A 23,394-nucleotide genomic window follows, 5' to 3' on the forward strand; every position below is an offset into this window, starting at 1 on the left:
GATGGTGGAGTGTGTTGGAGACAGCTGTGACAGGAAATTGGTGTCATTGGGGTGTCCTGAGTCTCGGGTAGAGGGCTGCTGTCCAAGCTGCTCTCGTCGTCTCACTCCTCTAGCTTGGCGTTCTCCCTTTCCAGGGTCCACTGTTCAGCCATGGTCAGAGGCCGCAGGTCTGGTGGTCCCCGTCCAGTTTTCTCCCACTCCCGCCAGTTATGGGTGGCCTTCTCCTGGGAGGTGGGAGGCAAACATAAAACAACAGTCTTATACAGTTTGACACATGCAGCCCAGGGATGGGTAGGTGGTGGCCTCAGTGGCCAGTACACCTGGCCATGGCAGCTGGTATGGGTACCGGCATGTGGGGCAGGGTGGAGGTTCGGCTGCCCTCTGGGTGGGGAGGGGGGGTTCGGGTTACGGGTCTGGGGGACGGGGTTAGTGCCAGGGGCACAGTCCTGCCTACTCGCGCTGGTCGCCCTGAGAAAGGCATGCAGTTTTTTCTGGCACTGCTGGTCAGTCCGGACAGTGTTGCTAGTGGCGCTGACCACCTCTGCCACCTGTGCCCAGGCACAATGAATGTTGGTGGCTGGCAGCCTCATTCCTGGGCCGAGGTACAGGGTGGCCCGCCCCTCCTCCACCGCGTCCAGGAGGGTCTCCGCTCGGCATCCGTGAAACAGGGTGCCACTCTCCATCTTGTTGGCTGGGATAGTGTGTGTGGGGAGCAAAGTGTTTATATGCGGCTGTAGCTTGTCAGCCTCCTGAATGTCAATCGCGAAACCGGCAAATCCAGTACCGTTGGAATTGGAATCGATTGTCGTCCACGTGCCGCCGGTGCCAGCCCCTCAACAGTACCTAAATCGGTCCAGTGGTGCCATCAGATTTGCTGTCGTGGAACTCCACAAATCCTGCACCGGCATTAACACTTAGGGCTGGATTTTCCGATTTTGAGGCTATGTCCAGAGCATCTGTCAAGTCTTACGACCAAAAAGTCAGCACTGCCCCCGCACCGATGCTCCACCCGGTGGGGGGCTAGCAGCCACGCTCCGGCTTTACCTGCAGATAGATAGAGAATTGCTGGCCACACATGCGCACGGTGGCGACCTGTGGCATCTGCACCGTACAACATGCCGCCAGCCACGCGCAGACCCGGCCTGCCAGATACTGTCCCCCTGTAACCCCACCATCGCCACCCCCGGACCAACCCCCACCAGTCCCCCCTGCTCCTGCCGAAGCCCCACAGCCAGCAGAACGGCTCCCCCAGCCTCCGACTGTGGTGGCGCTGGACACAGTCCGCAGCCGCCACGCGCTGTCCCCGAAAGCTGTGAGCACACCTGCCCCATGCCGTCAGGAAGTCGGCCCATCGGGGGTGGAGCATCAGTGTAGGGTCTCAGGTGACATTCCGAGGCTGTCCCAACGGCGAGCGGCGTACTCAGCAATTACGCTGTTTTCGAGGGTGCGGCGCATCTGAAAAATGCGTCACCCTCAATTTCGGCATAAAAACGGATTCTCCAGCCAATTGCCGAACGCGATTTCGCCGTCAGCATTCGAAGAATCCAGCCCTTATTCTTCCCATGTTTCTTCTACCAAAATGCATTTTGCTGCATTGAAGTTCATCTGCCAGGTGTCTGCCCATTTGGCCAACTTGTCAATATCCCTCTGAAGTCACTCAACGTTATCCTCAAAATTCACTATTCTCCCTAGCTTAGTATCATCTGCAAATTTAGAGATGTTGCCCTCAACACCCACTTCTAAATCATTTATATAAATCAGAAAAAGCAAGAGTCCCATCACTGAGCCCTGGGGAACACCACTTTCAACTTGTCTCCAGTCTGAGAAATTCCCATCGAAACCTACCCTCGGCTTCCTATCACTTAGCCAACTTCTAATCCATGCTGCCAAGGACCCATCAATCCCAAACATTTTCTAATTTCCTAACCAACCTGCCATGTGGCACGATATCAAATTCTTTCTGAAAGTCCAAATATACAACATCCACGACACTACCTTTATCCACTGCCTGTGTTTCCTTGTCAAAGAACTCAATTAAATTTATCAGACATGACCTGCCCTTGACAAAGCCATGTTGACTGTCAAGTATTAACTTATTTTTCTCTAAGTGTATATTTATCTCATCCCGTATTATGGCCTCCATCAATTTTCCCACGAATCATGCCAAGCTGACAGGACAGTAGTTTCCTGGGTTATCCTTTGCCCCTTTCTTAAACAATGGCATCATACTTGCAATCCTCCAGCTCCCACCAGACTAATCCGGTGTCCACAGAGGTCTGGAAAATTTCGCAATATGCTTCCTTACCTCTCTCAGCAATCTAGGATGCATCCCATCTGGGCCTGTCGACTTCTCTACCTAGAGAGCTGCCAGCCTTATTAGCACCTTTTCTTTATCACGATACTGCTCAGTTGCTCAACACCCACATTTTCAACTGGGCATTGAGCAACTGAGCAGTCTAATGATAAAGAAAAGGTGCTAAAAAGGCTGGCTGCATTCCAGGCACTCTAATTCCCATCTAATTTGATAAAGACAGAAGCAAAGTCCTCATTTAGTACTGCTACCATACCCTCCGTTTCAGTGAGCAGTTTCTTGTCCCTTATGGGCCCCACTCTATCCTTCGCTGATCTTTTACCATTAATATGCTTGAAGAATATTTTGCTATTTGTTTGAGCGCAGCCTACAATCCTTTCCTCGTGCTTCCTCTGAGCCTTTCTTATTCCAGCCTCAGCCTCTCTCCTGCTTTTGAGATATTCTTCCTGCTATTATTATTCTGGCACGTCCCCATGTCTGCATGGGTTTCACCCCCACAACCCAAAGATGTGCAGGTTAAGTGGATTGGCCATGCTAAATTGCCCCTGAATTGGAGAAAAAATAATTGGGTACTCTAAATTTATTTTAAAAAAATGATTCGACACATGTCATATGCCTCTTTTTTCTTCCTTATTTTGTCATCAATATCCTTCGTCATCCAGAGTACTCTAGCTTTGGATACCCCGTATTTATTTCTCATGGGTATGTACCTAACTTGCACCTTATTAATCTCTCCCTTGAAAGTCTCCCATTTTTCGTCCACTGTTTTATCCACCAAGATGCATTTCCAATCAACCTGCTCCAGTTCAACTTTTAGACCCCTAAAATTTTCCCTTTTCCAGTCTGGGGTCTTAATCACAGACTGATTTTATCCTTTTCCAACTTAATACTGAATCATATTATTTTATGATTGCTACTTCCCAATGGCTCCCCCAATCTGACATTCTCCACATACCCTGCCTCATTTCCTGGGACCAGATCCAGCACAACTTGCTCCCTGGTAGGACTGGAAAGTTCCAGAAAGTTCTCCTGCACACATTGCAGGAATTTCTCCCCTTCCATGCCCCACTCTGTACTCTCTTCCCAGTCTACGTTAGGGTAATTAAAATCCCCAACTATCACAAACCTACTTGCCCTGCAGGTTTCCATAATCTGCCTAAACATGCTCTCTTCCACTTCCTCCCATTATTTGGAGGTCTATAATAAATACCAAACAAGTCACCGCTTCTTTCCTGTTTCTCAGTTCCAACCATATAGATTCTAATTCAGGAACTGCATCTCATTCAAGAGTTATGATACTATCTTTGACCAAGATTGCTATATCTCCTCCCTTTTTACCCACACTGTTCCTACTAAAAACTTTATAACATGGGATGTTAAGTATCCAGTCCTGTTCTGGCTTGAGCCATGTTTCTGTCAATGCTACTACGTCATATTCCACTAGAGCAATTTCTGCTTCCAGTTCCCCAATTATGTTCACTATACTCTGTGCATTTACATACAATTTAACCCTGCTCTTCAATTTATTGCCTTTTGGGAGGTGACCATTTCTTTATTCACTGTCAACACTCAAGCCTTCTCTCACTTCCTTTTCCCTATTCTCCAACTTCTCTTTTGTCCTCACTGGCACTTGGCCATTAATCAACCCAGCCCCCTGTTTTACAAGTTTAAATCCACCCCACTACACTATTTACTCTCTCCGCTAGGAGATTGGTTCCATTTTGGTTCAGATGAAGCCCATCTCTTATAAACAGCTTTCTCCTTTCCCAAAACTGATCCCAATGACCCCAAAATCTAAACCCCTCCCTTCAACACCATCCCTCAAGCCACGCATTTACCTTCCTAATCTGCCTTTGCCTAAATGGTGAAGCTTGTAGCACAGGTAGTATTTCTGAGATTACTACCCTGGAGCTGCTATGTTTCAACCTACTCCTCAACTCCTGAAACTGGTCCTGCAAGACCTCAAAACTGTCCCTTCCTATGTTGCTGATTCCCACATGAATGACAACCTCTGATTATTCACCCTCCCTTTTCAGAAGTTTGACCAGCCGATCCATTATGTTCCGAACTCTTGCACCCGAGAAGCAACAGACCATACTCACAATCTTGTATGCAAACTAGACTGTGTATCCCTCAAACTACTGAGTCACCCACTACTACCACCTTTCTTATCTGCCCTCTCTTTTCTCAGGCACCATGATGCTATGGTTTTCCCTCGAGTCATCTTCATAGGCATCTAATATTTCATACCTGTTAGACAGCTCTAAGGAGTCCTGGGTTTCCTGGACCTGCTGCATCTTTTCCTTGTCTACCTTTAGCCCCATTAGCTTGCCCAACACTACCTCCCTAGTGATAATGATCGTTTCTAGGTTCTCTCCTGCCATTGCCTCCTTGATATCAATTATTGGCATGTTATTTGTATCTTCCACTATGAAGACGGACACAAAATATCTGTTCAATGCCTCGGCCATTTCCTCATTTCCCATTATTAAATCCCCCTTCTCATTCTCCATAGGACCAATGTTTACCTTCATCACTCTTTTTCATTTTCCATATTTGTAGAAACTTTTTCGACCTGTTTTTATATTCTGAGCTCATTTACTCTCATAATCTATCTTACTTTTCTGTATAGCTTTTTTCGTGGCTTTCTGTTGACCTTTAAAGATTTCCCAATCCTCTAGCTTCCCACTAATTTTGCCACTTTGTATACATTTTCTTTCAATTTGATACCCTCCTTTCTTTCCTTCGATATCCATGGCTGATCTTTTCACTGGTATATACTTTTACTGAGCAGAAAGTCCTCCACTGTTCCTGAATTGCCCCACCAGAACGTCTTTGCTCCAAGTCTACCTTAGCCAATTGTTCCCTCATCCCATGAATAATATTCGAGCTGGATGAACTATTGAGAATTAATTGGCACCCCCAGAATCAATAACATAAAAGGTGGGAACATAAAATAAACGGATAGAGAAAGCAACAAAAACAATTATTACTTTATAGAACTAAAGAATACAAGCTGTTTTTGTAAATTAAAAAACAGAATAACCGAGTCTTGATATTTTGCTTAAATGGGGGAGACAATTGCATTGTGGTATTGTCGCCAGTAAGGCAGAGACCCAAAATAATGATCTGAGGACCCGGGGTTGAATCCCACCATGGTAGAGTGAAACCTGAATTCAAAATCTGCAATTAAAAGTCAAAAGAAGACCATGAAATCATTGTCGATTGTCATAAAAACCCATCTGGTTCATTAATCGCCTTTAGGGAAGGAAATCTGCCGTCCTTACCTGGTCTGGCCTACATGCGACTCTAACTCCACACCAATGTGGTTGACTCTTAAAATGCCCTCAGGGATGGGCAATAAATTGTGGCCCAGCCTGCGATGCCCACACCCCATGAAAAACATTAAATTATTTTTTTTAATTGTTTACTGAATTTACCTTGAGCATATTCCTCCAACATAGTCTTTTCCAGTTTATTTCGAACGGTAAGTATTGCTGATACCAGGGTGTCTGTCCGAGCTTGTTCAATGTTGTCAAACTTCAATTTCTGCCGCTGTGGCTCCAAAAGCTGGAACATGTCCAGAATCTGAAATATTGTTTTATACCAGTTATTATTTGAATGATGAGGCAGATTTCTAAGCTTTTGCAGTGGAAACTAGGGCCGGGATTCTCCGACCCCACGTCGGGTCGGAGAATCGCCGGGAGGCGGAGTGAATCCCGCCCCACCGCTCCGACGCCGGCTGCCGAATTCTCTGGCATCGGTATTTGGGCGGGGGCGGGGATCACGCTGCGCTGGTCGGGGGCCGTTGGCAGTGGCCCCCCTGGCAATTCTCCGGGCCCCGATGGGCCAAGCGGCCAACGTTTTTGGCCAGTCCCACCGGCGTGGATTAGACAAGGTCCATACTGGCGGGACCTGGCTTTGAGGGCGGCTAACGGAGCCCTCGGGGAGGGGGGGGTGGGGTGGGGCGCGGACGGATCCGGCCCTGGGGGGGCCCCCACGGTGGCCTGGCCCGTGATCGGGGCCCACCGATCTGCGGACGGCCTGTGCCGTGGGGGCACTCTTTCCCTCCGCGCCGGCCTGTGTAAGGCTCCGCGATGGCCGCCGCGAAGAAGAAACCCCCTGTGCGTGAATCACGCCAGCGGTTCTGTGCATGCGCCAGAACACGCTGGCGCTCCTACACATGCGCCAACTCGCGCCGGCCGGCGGAGGCCCTTCGGTGCCGGTTGGCGCGACGCCAACCACTCCAGCGCCAGCCTAGCCCCCGGAAGGTGCGGAGGATTCCGCACCTTCCGGGCGGCCCGACGCCAAAATGGTTCACGCCACTCTTTGGCGCCGGTACGGCCCGCTCGCCGATTGCGGGAGAATCCCGCCCTAGATTACCATGCACTCTGGACCTTTGACAATTTTTACAGACCTGTAGTAGTAAGGGTTTTGCAGTACTTATTTCCTCCAAAGATTCTCTTGCTGGTAAAATCAACTAGTACTAGAACAGCTCAATGTATTTCCTCATTGTTCCTCCATATATTCAGCCATAACCCTTCTCTATGTACATGCCGTAAAGGCAACAGATCGGACTAAAAGTCCCTCCCAATGCCAACCAGGAGTCCTCAGTAAAAGTAGCATTATAGTGGGTTCCATCCAACAATTCTAATAACAGCGTCCACAGTGGTGTTCCTTTAAAATGAATTCAAAATGAACCCATTGAAATTCCCTCTTCTGACTTGGGATATGCTGAAACAGGCAAGAACTATTTACTGCCAGAAGGAGAGTGGTGAGGCAGGTGGGCATTTATGATGACTGGTGAGAGGCAGAGCGATCACCAATGACCAGTAAATTGGGAACTTGCAAATAATATGAATACTGCATGTTCACAGAGGTGTATTTTGTTAAAATACCTTGAATAAAAATGAACTTGCCTCTTTTTGCATGAATTGGTATGAACCTTTCATACAGCACCGAGATAGGAAATTAAGTGGGTAATGTCATCGATATTGTTGTGACAGCACTTCCTTGGCGTGAGAGAATGTACAACAATCAAGCTGCGCTGAATTTCTAACGTCCCATTCTCTTTCCATTTGTCATAAAGAGAACCTCATAGGATTCCTTCAAGCATCCTCCAGATGATGGCTGTCAGTCTTCATTACCTGTAATTCCCTAGCTCTTATGTACTTTAAAAAAAAATTTTTTTTTACATGGTACCTAATCCCATCTCTGAATCTTGTGAACTATTAAAGGTATGGGCAGGGAGTGCAGAGGCCCTGTCCCATCTTTCTACTCATTCTCAGAGCTCTATTGATCTTGTGCTTTCCTAATCTAATCATGCTGACATCTATTTTCATATTTATAATGTGGAGATGCCGGCGTTGGACTGGGGTGAGCACAGTACGAAGTCTTACAACACCAGGTTAAAGTCCAACAGGTTTGTTTCGATGTCACTAGCTTTCGGAGCGCTGCTCCTTCCTCAGGTGAATGAAGAGGTCTGTTCCAGAAACACATATATAGACAAATTCAAAGATGCCAAACAATGCTAGGAATGCGAGCATTAGCAGGTGATTAAATCTTTACAGATCCAGAGATGGGGTAACCCCAGGTTAAAGAGGTGTGAATTGTCTCAAGCCAGGACAGTTGGTAGGATTTCGCAGGCCAGATGGTGGGGGATGAATGTAATGTGACATGAATCCCAGGTCCCGGTTGAGGCCGCACTCATGTGTGCGGAACTTGGCTATAAGTTTCTGCTCGGCGATTCTGCGTTGTCGCGGGTCCTAAAAGCCGCCTTGGAGAACGCTTACCCGGAGATCAGAGGCTGAATGCCCTTGACTGCTGAAGTGTTCCCTGACTGGAAGGGAACATTCCTGCCTGGTGATTGTTGCGCGATGTCCGTTCATTCGTTGTCGCAGCGTCTGCATGGTCTCGCCAATGTACCACGCTTCGGGACATCCTTTCCTGCAGCGTATGAGGTAGACAACGTTGGCCGAGTCGCACGAGTATGTACCGCGTACCTGGTGGGTGGTGTTCTCACGTGTAATAGTGGTATCCATGTCGATGATCTGGCACGTCTTGCAGAGATTACCATGACAGGGTTGTGTGGTGTCGTGGTCACTGTTCTGAAGACTGGGTAGTTTGCTGCAAACAATGGTTCGTTTGAGGTTGCGCGGTTGTTTGAAGGCAAGTAGTGGGGGTGTGGGGATGACCTTGGCAAGATGTTCATCGTCATCAATGACGTGTTGAAGGCTGTGAAGAAGATGACGTAGTTTCTCCGCTCTGGGGAAGTACTGGACGACGAAGGGTATTCTGTCGGTTGTGTCTCATGTTTGTCTTCTGAGGAGGTCGGTCCGGTCTTTCGCTGTGGCGCGTTGGAACTGTCGATCGATGAGTCGAGTGCCATATCCCATTCGTACGAGGGCATCTTTCAACGTCTGTAGATGTCTGTTACGCTCCTCCTCGTCTGAGCAGATCCTGTGTATACGGAGCGCTTGTCCATAGGGGATGGCTTCTTTAATGTGTTTAGGGTGGAAGCTGGAGAAGTGGAGCATCATGAGGTTATCCGTGGGTTTGCGGTAAAGCGAAGTGCTGAGGTGACCGTCCTTGATGGAGACGAGTGTGTCCAAGAATGCAACTGATTTTGGAGAGTAGTCCATGGTGAGTCTGATGGTTGGATGGAACTTATTAATGTCATTGTGTAGTCGTTTCAGTGATTCTTCGCCGTGGGTCCAAAGGAAAAAAATGTCATCGATGTATCTGGTGTATAACATCGGTTGAGGGTCCTGTGTGGTGAGTAGGTCCTGTTCAAACTTGCGCATGAAGATGTTGGCGTATTGGGGTGCGAATTTGGTCCCCATGGCTGTTCTGTGCGTCTGAATGAAGAACTTGTTGTCGAAGGTGAAGACGTTGTGATCCAGAATGAAGCAGATGAGTTGCAGAATTGCGTCTGGAGATTGGCAGTTGTCGGTGTTGAGTACTGAGGCTGTTGCAGCAATGCCGTCGTCATGGGGGATGCTGGTGTAGAGTGCCGAGACGTCCATTGTGACGAGGAATGTTCCTGGTTCAACTGGTCCATGGGTGCTGAGTTTCTGTAGGAAGTCCGTCGTGTCGCGACAGAAGCTGGGTGTACCTTGTACGATGGGTTTCAAGATGCCCTCGATGTAGCCAGAGAGGTTCTCACACAGGGTCCCATTGCCTGAAACGATAGGGCGGCCTGGTGTGTTGGCCTTATGTATTTTTGGGAGGCAGTAGAGATCTCCAATGCGGGGAGTACGTGGGATGAGAGCACGTAGGGTGCTCTGAAGATCTGGATCCAAGGTCTTGATCAGTCTGTTAAGTTGGCGGATGTGTTCCTTGGTCGGATCTGCGGGTAACTGTCTGTAGTGTTCTTGATTGTTCAGTTGTCGGTATACTTCTTTGCAGTAGTCCGTTCTGTTCAGTACGACAGTGGCCCCCCCTTTGTCTGCTGGTTTGATGACGATGCTGTGGTTGGTCTTGAGAGCGCGGATGGCATTGCGTTGTGCTTGGGTGACGTTCGGGGTTGTCTTGTGAATGCGACTGATGAATCTGGCATTGACGCGACTCCTGACGGCTTGAGCATACATGTCAAGTCTAAGGCAGCTGCCTTCCGGAGGGATCCAATTCGACTCTTTCCTCTTCGGTTGCCGCACCGCAGATCTCTCGGTCTGCTGTTCCGGTTCATTGGTAGTCTGCTTGGGTTCGCTGTTGGCGTCTTGGGATCCAGGTCTTCAGAGCACCCTACGTGCTCTCATCCCACATACTCCCCGCATTGGAGATCTCTACTGCCTCCCAAAAATACATAAGGCCAACACACCAGGCCGCCCTATCGTTTCAGGCAATGGGACCCTGTGTGAGAACCTCTCTGGCTACATCGAGGGCATCTTGAAACCCATCGTACAAGGTACACCCAGCTTCTGTCGCGACACGACGGACTTCCTACAGAAACTCAGCACCCATGGACCAGTTGAACCAGGAACATTCCTCGTCACAATGGACGTCTCGGCACTCTACACCAGCATCCCCCATGACGACGGCATTGCTGCAACAGCCTCAGTACTCAACACCGACAACTGCCAATCTCCAGACGCAATTCTGCAACTCATCTGCTTCATTCTGGATCACAACGTCTTCACCTTCGACAACAAGTTCTTCATTCAGACGCACAGAACAGCCATGGGGACCAAATTCGCACCCCAATACGCCAACATCTTCATGCGCAAGTTTGAACAGGACCTACTCACCACACAGGACCCTCAACCGATGTTATACACCAGATACATCGATGACATTTTTTTCCTTTGGACCCACGGCGAAGAATCACTGAAACGACTACACAATGACATTAATAAGTTCCATCCAACCATCAGACTCACCATGGACTACTCTCCAAAATCAGTTGCATTCTTGGACACACTCGTCTCCATCAAGGACGGTCACCTCAGCACTTCGCTTTACCGCAAACCCACGGATAACCTCATGATGCTCCACTTCTCCAGCTTCCACCCTAAACACATTAAAGAAGCCATCCCCTATGGACAAGCGCTCCGTATACACAGGATCTGCTCAGACGAGGAGGAGCGTAACAGACATCTACAGACGTTGAAAGATGCCCTCGTACGAATGGGATATGGCACTCGACTCATCGATCGACAGTTCCAACGCGCCACAGCGAAAAACCGGACCGACCTTCTCAGAAGACAAACATGGGACACAACCGACAGAATACCCTTCGTCGTCCAGTACTTCCCCGGAGCGGAGAAACTACGTCATCTTCTTCACAGCCTTCAACACGTCATTGATGACGATGAACATCTTGCCAAGGTCATCCCCACACCCCCACTACTTGCCTTCAAACAACCGCGCAACCTCAAACGAACCATTGTTTGCAGCAAACTACCCAGTCTTCAGAACAGTGACCACGACACCACACAACCCTGTCATGGTAATCTCTGCAAGACGTGCCAGATCATCGACATGGATACCACTATTAGCGTGAGAACACCACCCACCAGGTACGCGGTACATACTCGTGCGACTCGGCCAACGTTGTCTACCTCATACGCTGCAGGAAAGGATGTCCCGAAGCGTGGTACATTGGCGAGACCATGCAGACGATGCGACAACGAATGAACGGATATCGCGCAACAATCACCAGGCAGGAATGTTCCCTTCCAGTCGGGGAACACTTCAGCAGTCAAGGGCATTCAGCCTCTGATCTCCGGGTAAGCGTTCTCCAAGGCGGCCTTCAGGACCCGCGACAACGCAGAATCGCCGAGCAGAAACTTATAGCCAAGTTCCGCACACATGAGTGCGGCCTCAACCGGGACCTGGGATTCATGTCACATTACATTCATCCCCCACCATCAGGCCTGCAAAATCCTACCAACTGTCCTGGCTTGAGACAATTCACACCTCTTTAACCTGGGGTTACCCCATCTCTGGATCTGTAAAGATTTAATCACCTGCTAATGCTCGCATTCCTAGCATTGTTTGGCATCTTTGAATTTGTCTATATATGTGTTTCTGGAACAGACCTCTTCATTCACCTGAGGAAGGAGCAGCGCTCCGAAAGCTAGTGACATCGAAACAAACCTGTTGGACTTTAACCTGGTGTTGTAAGACTTCGTACCATATTTATAATGCTATTCAATTCAGCTGGAGCATAGGCACCATCAACAGGACTAAAGACTGATATGAAATAATTATTTGTGACCTGTATTGGCCTGAGAATCAGTTTGCATCAGTCCAAAATTGTCTTTCAGTGTCCTTATACAATCTTTAATGACATAGCCGAAAAGATCCTTACTATTATAACTACAGTTATGCACAATCTTCTGTTCCAGAGGCATCTTAGCTACTATAATGATTGAAATCACATACTGGATTGTAAATAAATAGTCTTCGGTCCCCACCACAAATTCCATTTACTTGCCACCAACACCATTCTTTTCCTTAACGGTCCCCACCACAAATTCCATTTACTCGCCACCAACTCCAGCCTTTTCCCTAAAAGCTGTCCAAAATTATAGCAGACTATTTGCAACCTATCTGTCACACTTGACCCCAAAGATGGACATCAACCACATATATCCAACATGGAATGAGCGGGCTGTCTTATGAGGAAAGTTTGGAGTTTAAAAGAGTGAGACATGGAAAGGAAGTTTCCATTTGTGGTGGGTGAGTCCAAAACTAGGGGATACAGTTTTAAAATTAGAGGTCGTCCTTTTAGGACAAAGATGAGCAGAACTTTCTCTCGGAGGGTTGTTCAATTTTGGAACTCTCTGCTTCTTATAAAGGTGGAGGTGGGGGTAATTTGATATTGTTAAGGCAAAGAAGGATAGATCATCCTTGTTAGGCAAGGGAATCAAATGTTATCGGGGTAGACGGGAATACGGAATTTGAAACATAAACAGATCAATTATGATCTGATTGATTGGTGGAGCAGACTTGAGGGCCTGAATGAGCGACTTCTGCTCCTATTTTGTATTTTCATACATCCATTCCCTCACCAAAACCCTCTGACTTCATCTCTGTGGCATCACCTGACCACTGTGGTGATATGCCTGTGCACAGTTCTGTATTTAGTTAGCAATGTGACCTCCAACCAGCTGGTGGCGATAGAGATCCATCACTGCCCCAAGACATCTGCCAGTTGGTAGTAAGTCGTACAAGAACATAGTCGCACTTAGAGTAGCTCCAGGAGAATTCACTTGTCTGTATACAGCCATCGTCTGTATTATAGTTCAGCAGTTATCTTTGCCACGGGCTTGTTAATAAATCATCTTTACAGTTAAATAACTTATATGTTCTGTGTACATCATTACAATGGTTATATCACAGAACACAACAACCTCTGCATCAACTCATCTGATGCTAAAACCCTCATCATGCCTTTTTTGTGTACTATTTCAACATTCTTCTGGTCATTCTCTCACCTTTCACTACCCCTAAACTTGAGGTCATCCAAACCTGAATTAAAAGAATGGGCAGTGCACATGACCAGTAGCTCACAAATAAAATTGCGATTGGCACATTTCTGGACAACAATTCAGAAAGTCAAAACTTAGACAATAAATATTTACTCCTATCTCCACACGTTTTGCTCCTTCTGCAGTCTTACATCCCATCCTGGATTGAGAAAGTACTTATGGTCAGATCCCTACCTGCCCATATGTTGATTGTAAGACCGTACAAGCTGCTTGAAACCGCCTTTATTAATTAGTACAGTTAGCCCTTTAATTGATGTCAGGTTGACAGTCGACCTCCCAAAATATCAAGATGCAGCGTTTCTCCCAAATTCATCAAAATCTATTTTATGATGCACTGGGAGAAGCAGACACTCACCCACATGCAAGTTTAAATTGAACTGGAAAAGAAGGGTGTGATCTACCGGCCATGTTGCGCTCTAAATTGAGCATGGTGCAACCGGTGAATGCCGGGAGATCCCTCTCGCAGGCTTCCCGACAGTTTTCATGCCTTGCAGGATTCACCCAAGTTCTGTGAGGTGTTGGAGTCAGAATCCCGCCCACAAGGGGCGGGACCAAATGCGTGCGCTGAAGCCGGTTTTAAACCAACTTTGGCTAACTTACACAGCAACCACAGGCCTCCCTCGACTCTCAGGCCTCCCCAGCGAGGCCACAGCCAGACATTGTTTAGCACTGGTCCACACAAACATGGTCCAGGCCGAACGGCAACCAGGAAGGGTCTTCTGGGCCATCAGAGACCCCTGGGTGGCCAGGGTAAGTGCAGGGTGGTTCGCTGCCCCCCCCACCCAGGCATTTTGGCACTGCCCGGCTGGCACTGTGAAGATGCCCAGATGGCACTGCCAAGCTGACAGGTGGATTGGCTGGGTGTCAGTGCAAAGGTGCCCAGGCTGGCATTGCCAAGGGTCAGGGGCTGAGGGGGCTATGCCCATGAAAGGAGGGTGGTTTGAAGGGTGGGGATGTGCAGGGCAGGTAAGTAGGGGCTTCCGGGAAGTTGGGGGGAGGAGGGGTGATGGTGGGGATCTTGGAAGGGAGTGGGTGCTGAAAGGGGGCTTGGGGAGGGGGGGGGGGGGGTGGGAGGAGGGCTGTAGAGGGGGGCCCCAGGAGCCCCATAGATGGGTGTCCTCATTTGGGGAAGGTGGGGTATTGCCCAATGCGTGGGGGGGGGGGACATTACCCATGGGTGGGGGGGGGTGGAGGACCCACAAGCTCATTTAGAGATCAGGACACCCTTTCAAAATAGAGGCCAAACTCAGAGTTCAGCTCTCCAGTGCTTAAAAAAATTCTAACTGTGGGCTAAACAAGTAAGAAACTCCGCAGGGCTCAAAAAAGTGACGAAGGCGCGATCTCCCCAAAAGAGTACAAAGTCCCCGAGCAAACGCATTTAGCCGCTTGTTTCCTGGCAGTCAGTGCAGAGAAACACATGGCTATTCAACGCGACTCATGTCGAATAAGGGGCCTGAACTGGGAGCATGCGGCCAAGGCCGCATGTAGTCCTGTTTTTTTACCATGGCGTTGTAGCAAGAGAATGACGTCCCAATCTCCGAGGCCCCCAAAAGAATCGCCGACCTCCCCGCCCCTACCCCCACCCCCAGCCTTGGCAGTGCCAGACTAGCACCCAGGTGGTACTGCCAGGGTACACCAGCAGTGCCAGGCACCACCCTGCCCAAAGGCCTTGCAGCTGGGGGCCTCCAATCTCCCTGGTGACCCCCACAAGTGCCGTTCTGTCTGGTCCCCGTTTGTCAGGACCAGTACCAAACGGCGATCATCCAAGACGAACGGGTCGAATCCTAAAGCCTCAGGTACCTCGGAAATCTGCATATTAGAGTGAGACTCGCTGTCTCTAATATGCAGATTTGCCAAAAGGTGCTCCCGCCCATCATGGGCACGATTCACCTTGAAATGTCTGTTGAATCTCGCGAGGCATTGCGAGTCGGGTAGATCCCGGTAGCAGGGTCTCCTGGCTTTCAACGGCCATGCTGCGCCACAGCGATCTACCTTTCCGGTGCAGCGTGGCCGGAGGATCATGCCCCACATGTCATTTTATAGCGGTGGGGATCTCGCCAGCAGAGCCGGCAGGAAACTCCCTGAAAAACCCGCCATGGGCAGCACAGTGGTTAGCACTGCTGCCTCATGGCACTGAGGACTCGGGTTCAACTCCAGTCCCAGGTCACTGTCCGTATGGAGTTTGCACATTCTCCCAGTGTCTACATGGGTCTCATCCTCATATCCCAAAGATGCGCAGAGTAGGTCGATTGGCTACACTAATTTGCCCATTGATTGGAAAATTGAGTACTCTAAATTTTTTTTTAAAAAAGAAAAACAACAATCTCTCCCTCAATGCCAGCGATACTACAGAGCTGGTCATTGACTTCAGGAAGCAAAGTACTGAACACACCCATCAGCATCAATGGGGCCGAGGTGGAGATGGTTAGCAGTTTCAAATTCATTGGGGTACACATCTCCAAAAATCTGTCCTGGTCCATCCGTGTTGGCGCTACCACCAAGAAAGCACAACAGCGCCTATACTTCCTCAGGAAACTAAGGAAATTCGGCATGTCCACATTAACTCTTACCAACTTTTACAGATGCACCATAGAAAGCAACCTATCTGGCTGCATCACAGCCTGGTATGGCAACTGTTCAGCCCAAGACCACAAGAAACTTCAAAAGAGTCATGAACACAGCCCAGTCTATCATACAAACCTGCCTCCCATCCATTGACACCATCTACAGCTCCCGCTGCCTGGGGAAAGCGGGCAGCATCATCAAAGACCCTTCCACCCGGCTTACTCACGCTTCCAACTTCTCCCATCGGGCAGGAGATACAAAAGTCTGAGAACACGCACGAACAGACTCAAAAACAGCTTCTTCCCCGCTGTTACCAGACCATTAATATTACATCTCTGTATGCCTCACCCGATGCCGGTATTATGTAGTTACATTGTGTACCTTATGTTGCCCTATTATCTGTTTTCTTTTATTTCCTTTTCTTTTCATGTAATGATCTGTTGAGCTGCTCGCAGAAAAATACTTTTCACTGTACCCTGGTACACGTGACAATAAACAAAATCCAATCCAAAACGCGCCACAAATGAACTTAACATTTTTTCCGGAGAATCGCATCCTGAGGGCAGGATTCTCCGGCCGCGTCTGCCCGGCAACCGAAGAATCCCGCCCGAGGCCAAAGGCTTCTCCAATGTCGTCGTCTCTCCCGTGGCTTTCTTGTAGTGGGAGGGGCGAAGAATCAAGCCCTAAGTGTGGGCTAAACCGGTGAGAAACTACCCAGGGCCGGAAAAAGTGACTAAGTGCCATTGAATAGTGGTTGGGAACTCAACTCGCCAGTGGGAGACTGCCCGAAAAACCCGCCATAAATGTTGGAGAACTCGCTGGAAGGAAACTCCCTTAAAAACCTACCACAAATGAACTTGGAACTCAGACTGTACAAGTTAGATGCAAATCATAAGGCTATCTCACATTCAAATCTGCCGGTCTCATTTATGACTAATTTCATGCCTCTGTAAATTGGCGACTAGAAAGAGGTGATTATGTATATCATGCTACCTACACTCATCTGGAAGAGGGTCCTTAAAGAGACTGGAAATGGATGCCAAAGCTGTAAGTACTCTACATAATAATCACATGGCGTAAAATGGAGTTATGAAATACCTTTGCATCATATTTCTGTGCAATCAATTTGCAGAGTGTGGTCTTTCCTGTAGATTTTGGGCCCAGTATTGCAACCTTGCAAGGTGGACGAGGCTGTGGAGGGAGAAGATATGGTCGAGGATTGGAGATAAACTTTTTCAAAGTTTCTTCAGATGAAAGAAAATACATTTTGTCCAAATAGCTGCAAAATAGATTAAAAAAATTATGACCACTCGGTGCACATTTGAACTTGAAACTGAATAGGCAAAGAATAGAATAAGCTTAATGACAAGGTTTTGTTCTAGATCCTCTAGAACAAAAGAATGCTAAAAGTAATACATTTTATCAAAAGGAAATATACAATAACTCGAAAACCATAATGATTTCAATGAATCTTACTGTAAACTGACAACAATCAAATGGAATTTAAGGCCCTAATATTAATCTATCCATCCTCAGAGTGGATGGCACAGTCATGTGATTAAAAATTAAAATACGGGAGCACAGTCCCAATGAGCCTATTTCAGGTTCTGGTTAAGGGCCTCACAGCGCCGAGGACCCGGGTTCGATCCCGGCCCCAGGTCACTGTTCATGTTGAGCTTGCACATTTTCCCCGAGTCATCCCCACAACCCAAAAAGATGTACAGAGTAGGTAAATTGGCCACGCTAAATTGCCCCTTAAGTGGAAAAATAGAATTGGGTACTCTAAATTTGTTTGTTTTTTAAATCCTACAACCCCCTTCCTAAGAGGATTATGGGTTTACCAGTTCAACAAGGCAACTTAACACCACTTTCACAGATGACCAACAAATGTTGGCCTCACCAGTAATGCCTACATTCCATGAAATAATAAAAAAGTGCCTGCTCCTATTTATATTGGGGTGTGGGGGCGGAGAGGGAGTGGTGCAAGTATTCTGCCCTTGATGAGCGTGATACTTTTCAATGCATTGGGAACCTAATTTAAATTTAACCATTCTTTGGGCAAACCAGCAGCAAAATGAAGGTGCAGCTGCCAGTTCCAAAAGACAACATAGGAAGAGAAGTAGGCCATTCAGCCCCTCGAGCCTGTCCTGCCATTGAATGAGATCATGGCTGATTTGTGACCTAACTCCATAAACCTGTCTTTGGCCTGTATCCCTTAATATCCGCAACAAAAATCTCTCTATCTCGGATTTAAAATTAACAACTGATCTAGCTTCAATTGCTGTTTGTGGGAGAGAGTTCCAAACCTCACCCTTTTTAAAAAAAAATTCCAATAAAGGGGCAATTTAGCATGGCCAATCCACCTACTCTGCCGCATCTTTGGGCTGAGAGATGGGGAGAATATGCAAACTCCACACGGACAGTGAAGTGACCTCGGGCCGGGATTGAACCTGGGTCCTGGGCGCCGTGAGGCAGCAGAGCTAATCACTGTGCCACCTCTACCATTCTTGGAGTGAAGAAGTTCTTCCTAACATCTCTTCTGAACAGTCTAGCCCTAGATTTTAGACTATGTCCCCTAGTTTTAGAACCTCCAACCAGTGGAAATAGTTTATCTTCATCTACCCTGTATTTTCCTGTTAATATCTTGAATCTTGAGTACTTGAAGAGGCAGCATGGTAGCATTGTGGATAGCACAATTGCTTCACAGCTCCAGGGTCCCAGGTTCGATTCCGGCTTGGGTCACTGTCTGTGCGGAGTCTGCACATCCTCCCCGTGCGTGCTCCGGTTTCCTCCCACAGTCCAAAAGATGTGCAGGTTAGGTGGATTGGCCATGATAAATTGCCCTTAGTGTCCAAAATTGCCCTTAGTGTTGGGTGGGGTTACTGGGTTATGGGGATAGGGTGGAGGTGTTGACCTTGGGTAGGGTGCTCTTTCCAAGAGCCGGTGCAGACTCGATGGGCCGAATGGCCTCCTTCTGCACTGTAAATTCTATGATACTTCGATCAGGTCAGCCTTAACCTTCTAAATTCCAGCAAAAACAGGTGTAATTTGAGTAATCTCTCCTCATAACTCAACCCCTGTAATCCAGGTATCATTTTTGTAAACCTACATTGCACTCCCTCCAAGGCCAAAATATCCTTCCTAAGGTGTGGTGCCCAGAATTGTTCAGAGTACTGAGAGTGTTGGTGTGGGAGCATTTTAGTGATAGTGGCCACAACACGGTTCAATTTAAATTTGTTATGGACAAAGAAATAGGCAAGTTGCAAAAAGAAGGTTTTGGATTGGGGAGGGAGAAGGAGTAGATTTTAACAAAAGAAGGCAGGAACTGGCCAAGGTAGACTGGAAAGAGGTCCTTGTGGAAGAACAGTGGGGGGTGTTCAAAGATGAAATGGAGAGGGTACAGGTCAATATGTTTCCTCTGGGGTAATAGGAAGGTGTAACAAACCCAGAGAACCATGAATTCCCGGAGACATTCAGGATACAATGAAAAGGAAAAGAGAGGCTTTTAACAAGATTAACGGGAGCAAGTCTGCAGAGGCATTAGTGGAGTAAACAAGTGTCGGATGGGGTTTAAGAAATCAATTAGGTGAGCAAAGAGGGGATAGGCGAAAGGTCTGGCTGGTAAAAGTAGGGAACATCCCAAGATATTCTATAAGTATATCAATGGGAAGAGGATAACCAGGGAAAGTGTAGGGCCCATTAAGGACAAGGGGAAATCTGTGGGTGGAGCCAGAGGACATTGATAGGGTGTTGAACAAATATTTCACATCTGTCTTGAACCAAGAGAATGAGGAGGTAGTTAGGAACTCGGGAGAGAGATGGAGGTTCTTCGACCAGAAGACCAGAAGTAAAATGAGCAAATTGTCGTTGGGAGTGACAAGGTATTGGATGACAAAGGGTCATCTGGGCTTGAAACATTAGCACTTTTCTCTTCCGACAGATGCTGCCAGACCTGCTGAGATTTTCCCACATTTTCTCTTATGTTTCAGATTCCAGCATCCGCAGTAATTTGTTTTTATAAGGTATTGGAGGTATTGGCGGGTATAGAAGTGGACAAATCTCCAGGTCCAGATGAATTATGTCCCAAGCTTCTGTGGGAGGCGAGGGAGGAGATTATCAGGGTTCGGACCCCAATTTTTTTTTTGAAAAAAATATTTTATTGAGGCATTTATAGTTTTAACATTTCCACATTTTAAACAACAGAGATCCATCAGGTGCAAAAACCCCACAGTAACACACCCAACTTCCCCCAGCCCTAAACTCTAATTACCCGTGCATTAGATTCCCTGCCCTTATTCGCCACTTCCATGCCTCCCCATTCCCCCCCACACCCCATCTCCATCCCCCCCCACCCCCCCACCACCCTCCCCACCCCCCTGACGGTCAATTTTCCTTGAAGAAGTCGATAAACGGCTGCTACCTCCGAGCGAACCTCTGTAATGAACTCCTTAAGGCGAACTTAATCTTCTCTAGCCCAAGAAACCCTGCCATGTCACTGACGCAAACCCCCGACTTCGGAGGCTCTGAGTCCCTCCATCCCAGCAAAATCCATCTCCGGGCCACCAGGGATGCAAAGGCCAAAACGGCGGCCTCTCTCCCCCACTGGGCTCCCGGATCTTCCGACACTCCAAATATTCCCACCTCTGGACTCGGAATCACCCTCCCTTCCAGGACCTCCGACACAACATTTGAAAATCCCTGCCAAAATCCCTCAGCCTCGGACACACCCAGAACACGTGCACATGGTTCGCAGGACTTCCCCCACACCGCCCCTCCATCTCCTCAAAAAACCTACTCATCCGGGCCACAGTTAGATGAGTCCTGGATCAGGCTAAGCCTGGCACATGACGAGGATGCATTGACTCTCCTCAGGGCCTTCTCCCATAACCTGACTTTCAACTCTCCTCCCAGCTCTTCCTCTTCACCTCCCCAATTGGAACCCCTTCCCATTCCATCAGTCCCTTATATATTTCCGAGACCCTCCCCTCCCCAACCCCTGTTTTAGACATCTCCTTATCCTGCAGTCCCTTTAATGGGAGGCGAGGGAAGCTCGGGACCTGCCTTCGAACAAAATCCCGTACCTGCAGGTACCGGAACCTGTTCCCTGAGTATAAGAATTGGCAAGTCATGTTGCAGCTGTATAGAACCTTAGTTAGGCCACACTTGGAGTATAGTGTTCAATTCTGGTCGCCACACTACCAGAAGGATGTGAAGGCTTTAGAGAGGGTGCAGAAGAGATTTACCAGAATGTTGCCTGGTATGGAGGGCATTAGCTATGAGGAGCGGTTGAATAAACTCGGTTTGTTCTCACTAGAACGATGGAGGTTGAGGGGCGACCTGATAGAGGTCTACAAAAGTATGAGGGGCATAGACAGAGTGGATAGTCAGAGGCTTTCCCTCAGGGTAGAGGGGTCAATTACTAGGGGGCATAGGTTTAAGGTGAGAGGGGCAAGGTTTAGAGTAGTTGTACGAGGCAAGTTTTTTTACACAGAGAGTAGTGGGTGCCTGGAACTCGCTGCCGGAGGAGGTGGTGGAAGCAGGGACGATAGTGACATTTAAGGGGCATCTTGACAAATACTTGAAAAGGATGGGAATAGAGGGATACGGACCCAGGAAGTGTAGAAGATCGTAGTTTAGTCGGGCAGCATGGTCAGCACAGGCTTGGAGGGCCGAAGGGCCTGTTCCTGTGCTGTACATTTCTTTGTTCTTTATTCACATGGTAACTCAAACTCCTCCTCTAGCTCCTCCAGGCTCAGGAAACTCTTGTCAATGAAGAGATCCCCAAATCCTGCCCGCTGCCATCTCCTGAAGCCCCCGTCCAGCCCCCCTGGGGCGAACCGGTGGTTGTCACAGATCGGTGACCACACCGACGTCCCCTCCAGTCCCATGTGCTGCCTCCATTGCCCCCACACTCTCAGGGTTGCCACTACAGCTGGGTTTGTGGAGTATCGAGCCGGCGAGAGGTGCCGTTATCAGAGCCTTCAGACTCGTTCCCTTGCAAGATGCCACCTCCACTCGTTCCCCCACTGATCCCTCCCTCACTACCCATTTCCAAACCGTCGATATATTAGCTGCCCAGTAGTAATTAATCAAGTTCAGAAGGGCCAAGCCCCCCTCCCCACGCCTCTCAAGAAGGACCTTCTTCACCATCGGGGCTTTCGCGGCCCATATAAAACCCGAGATCGCCGCATTAATCTTCCGAAAAAAATGCCTTGGGAATGAAGATTGGAAGACACTGAAACACGAACAGCAATCTTGGGAGGACTGTCCACCTACGGACGTCCCCTTTTATTTGCTCAATCAACCTGCCCAAATTTAGTTTATGAAGCTGTCCCCAGTCCCTTGCCACTTGAATCCCCAGGTGCCTAAAACTCCCTCCCACCACTTTGAATGGCATCTCTCTCAGTCTCCTCTCCTGCCTGTTTGCCTGGATCGCAAAGACCTCACTTTTGCCCATATTCAGTTTGTAACCTGAGAACCGACCAAATTGCTCCAGTATCCCCAAAATTCCTGCAATTCCCCTCAATGGATCGGTTATATAAAGGAGCAAATCATCTGCATAGAGCAAGACCCTATGTTCCACCGCCTCTCACACTATCCCCCGCCAAATGTTCAATGCTCTCAGCGCCATTGCCTAAGGCTCAATAGCCAGGGCAAACAATAGTGGGCAGAGTGGACACCCCTGCCTTGTCCCCCGACACAGACTAAAATACTCTGATCGAACCCGCGTTGTCCTTACATTCACCACCGGTGCCTGGTATAGTAACCGGACCCAATCCACAAATCCCTGTCCAAACCCAAACCTTCCCAGGACATCCCATAAATACTTCCACTCCACCCGATCAAAGGCCTTTTCTACATCCATGGCCACCACCACCTCGACCTCGCGCCCCTCCGCAGGCATCATTATTACATTTAGGAGCAGCCTAATGTTGGACGTCAGCTGCCACCCTGAACAAATCATGTCTGGTCCTCCCCTATTACCGCCGGAACACAGTCCTCTATATGTGTGGCCAAGATCATTGTCAGCAATTTCGCATCCACATTTAAAAGGGAGATTGGCCTATACGAACCACAGCCCTCCGGATCCTTATCCCGCTTCAAAATATGGGAAATCGATGCCTGCGGTAGGGGAGCACTCCCAGCTCCTTCAACTCATTAAAAGCCTTTACCAGGAGCGGTCCCAAAAGCCCGGAAAACTTTTTATCAAATTCAACCAGATATTTTTGGTTTTCCTGCTGGCTTTTTCCCCATATTCATACACCGCCCCCTTTACCCTCCTCAGCTGTCCCTCTGCCTTATCTGTGGACAGGAGCCCAAATTCCAGCTGCAGTCTCTGATGCTGCTTCAAAAGCATGTCATCCGGAGTGTCCGCATACCTCCTGTCCACCTGTAAAATATTGCCTACCAGCCTGTCCAACATCGCCTGCTCAGCCTTCTCCTTATGGGCCTGAATTGAGATGAGTACCCCCTAATAACAGCCTTCACTGCCTCCCAAACTGTCCCAGCCAAAACCTCACCCAT

The 23,394-nt window shown here is 48.4% G+C and overlaps 1 protein-coding gene across 3 annotated transcripts in view; it reads right to left on the bottom strand.

The window, feature by feature from the left end:
• ak9 (adenylate kinase 9) overlaps positions 1–23,394 on the bottom strand; it is a 544,334-nt gene that overhangs the window by 388,602 nt on the left and 132,338 nt on the right. For all 3 annotated transcript variants that reach the window (XM_072499993.1, XM_072499992.1, XM_072499994.1), the window contains exons 12-13: positions 16,969–17,149; positions 5,752–5,899 (exon numbers count right to left, since the gene is read on the bottom strand). In XM_072499993.1, coding sequence (XP_072356094.1) covers positions 5,752–5,899; positions 16,969–17,149 — 329 coding nt within the window. The remainder of the gene's footprint in view (positions 1–5,751; positions 5,900–16,968; positions 17,150–23,394) is intronic.

The sequence above is a fragment of the Scyliorhinus torazame genome, chromosome 4 (assembly GCF_047496885.1).
Source record: "Scyliorhinus torazame isolate Kashiwa2021f chromosome 4, sScyTor2.1, whole genome shotgun sequence".
In the NCBI taxonomy this organism is placed as follows: Eukaryota; Metazoa; Chordata; class Chondrichthyes; order Carcharhiniformes; family Scyliorhinidae; genus Scyliorhinus; species Scyliorhinus torazame.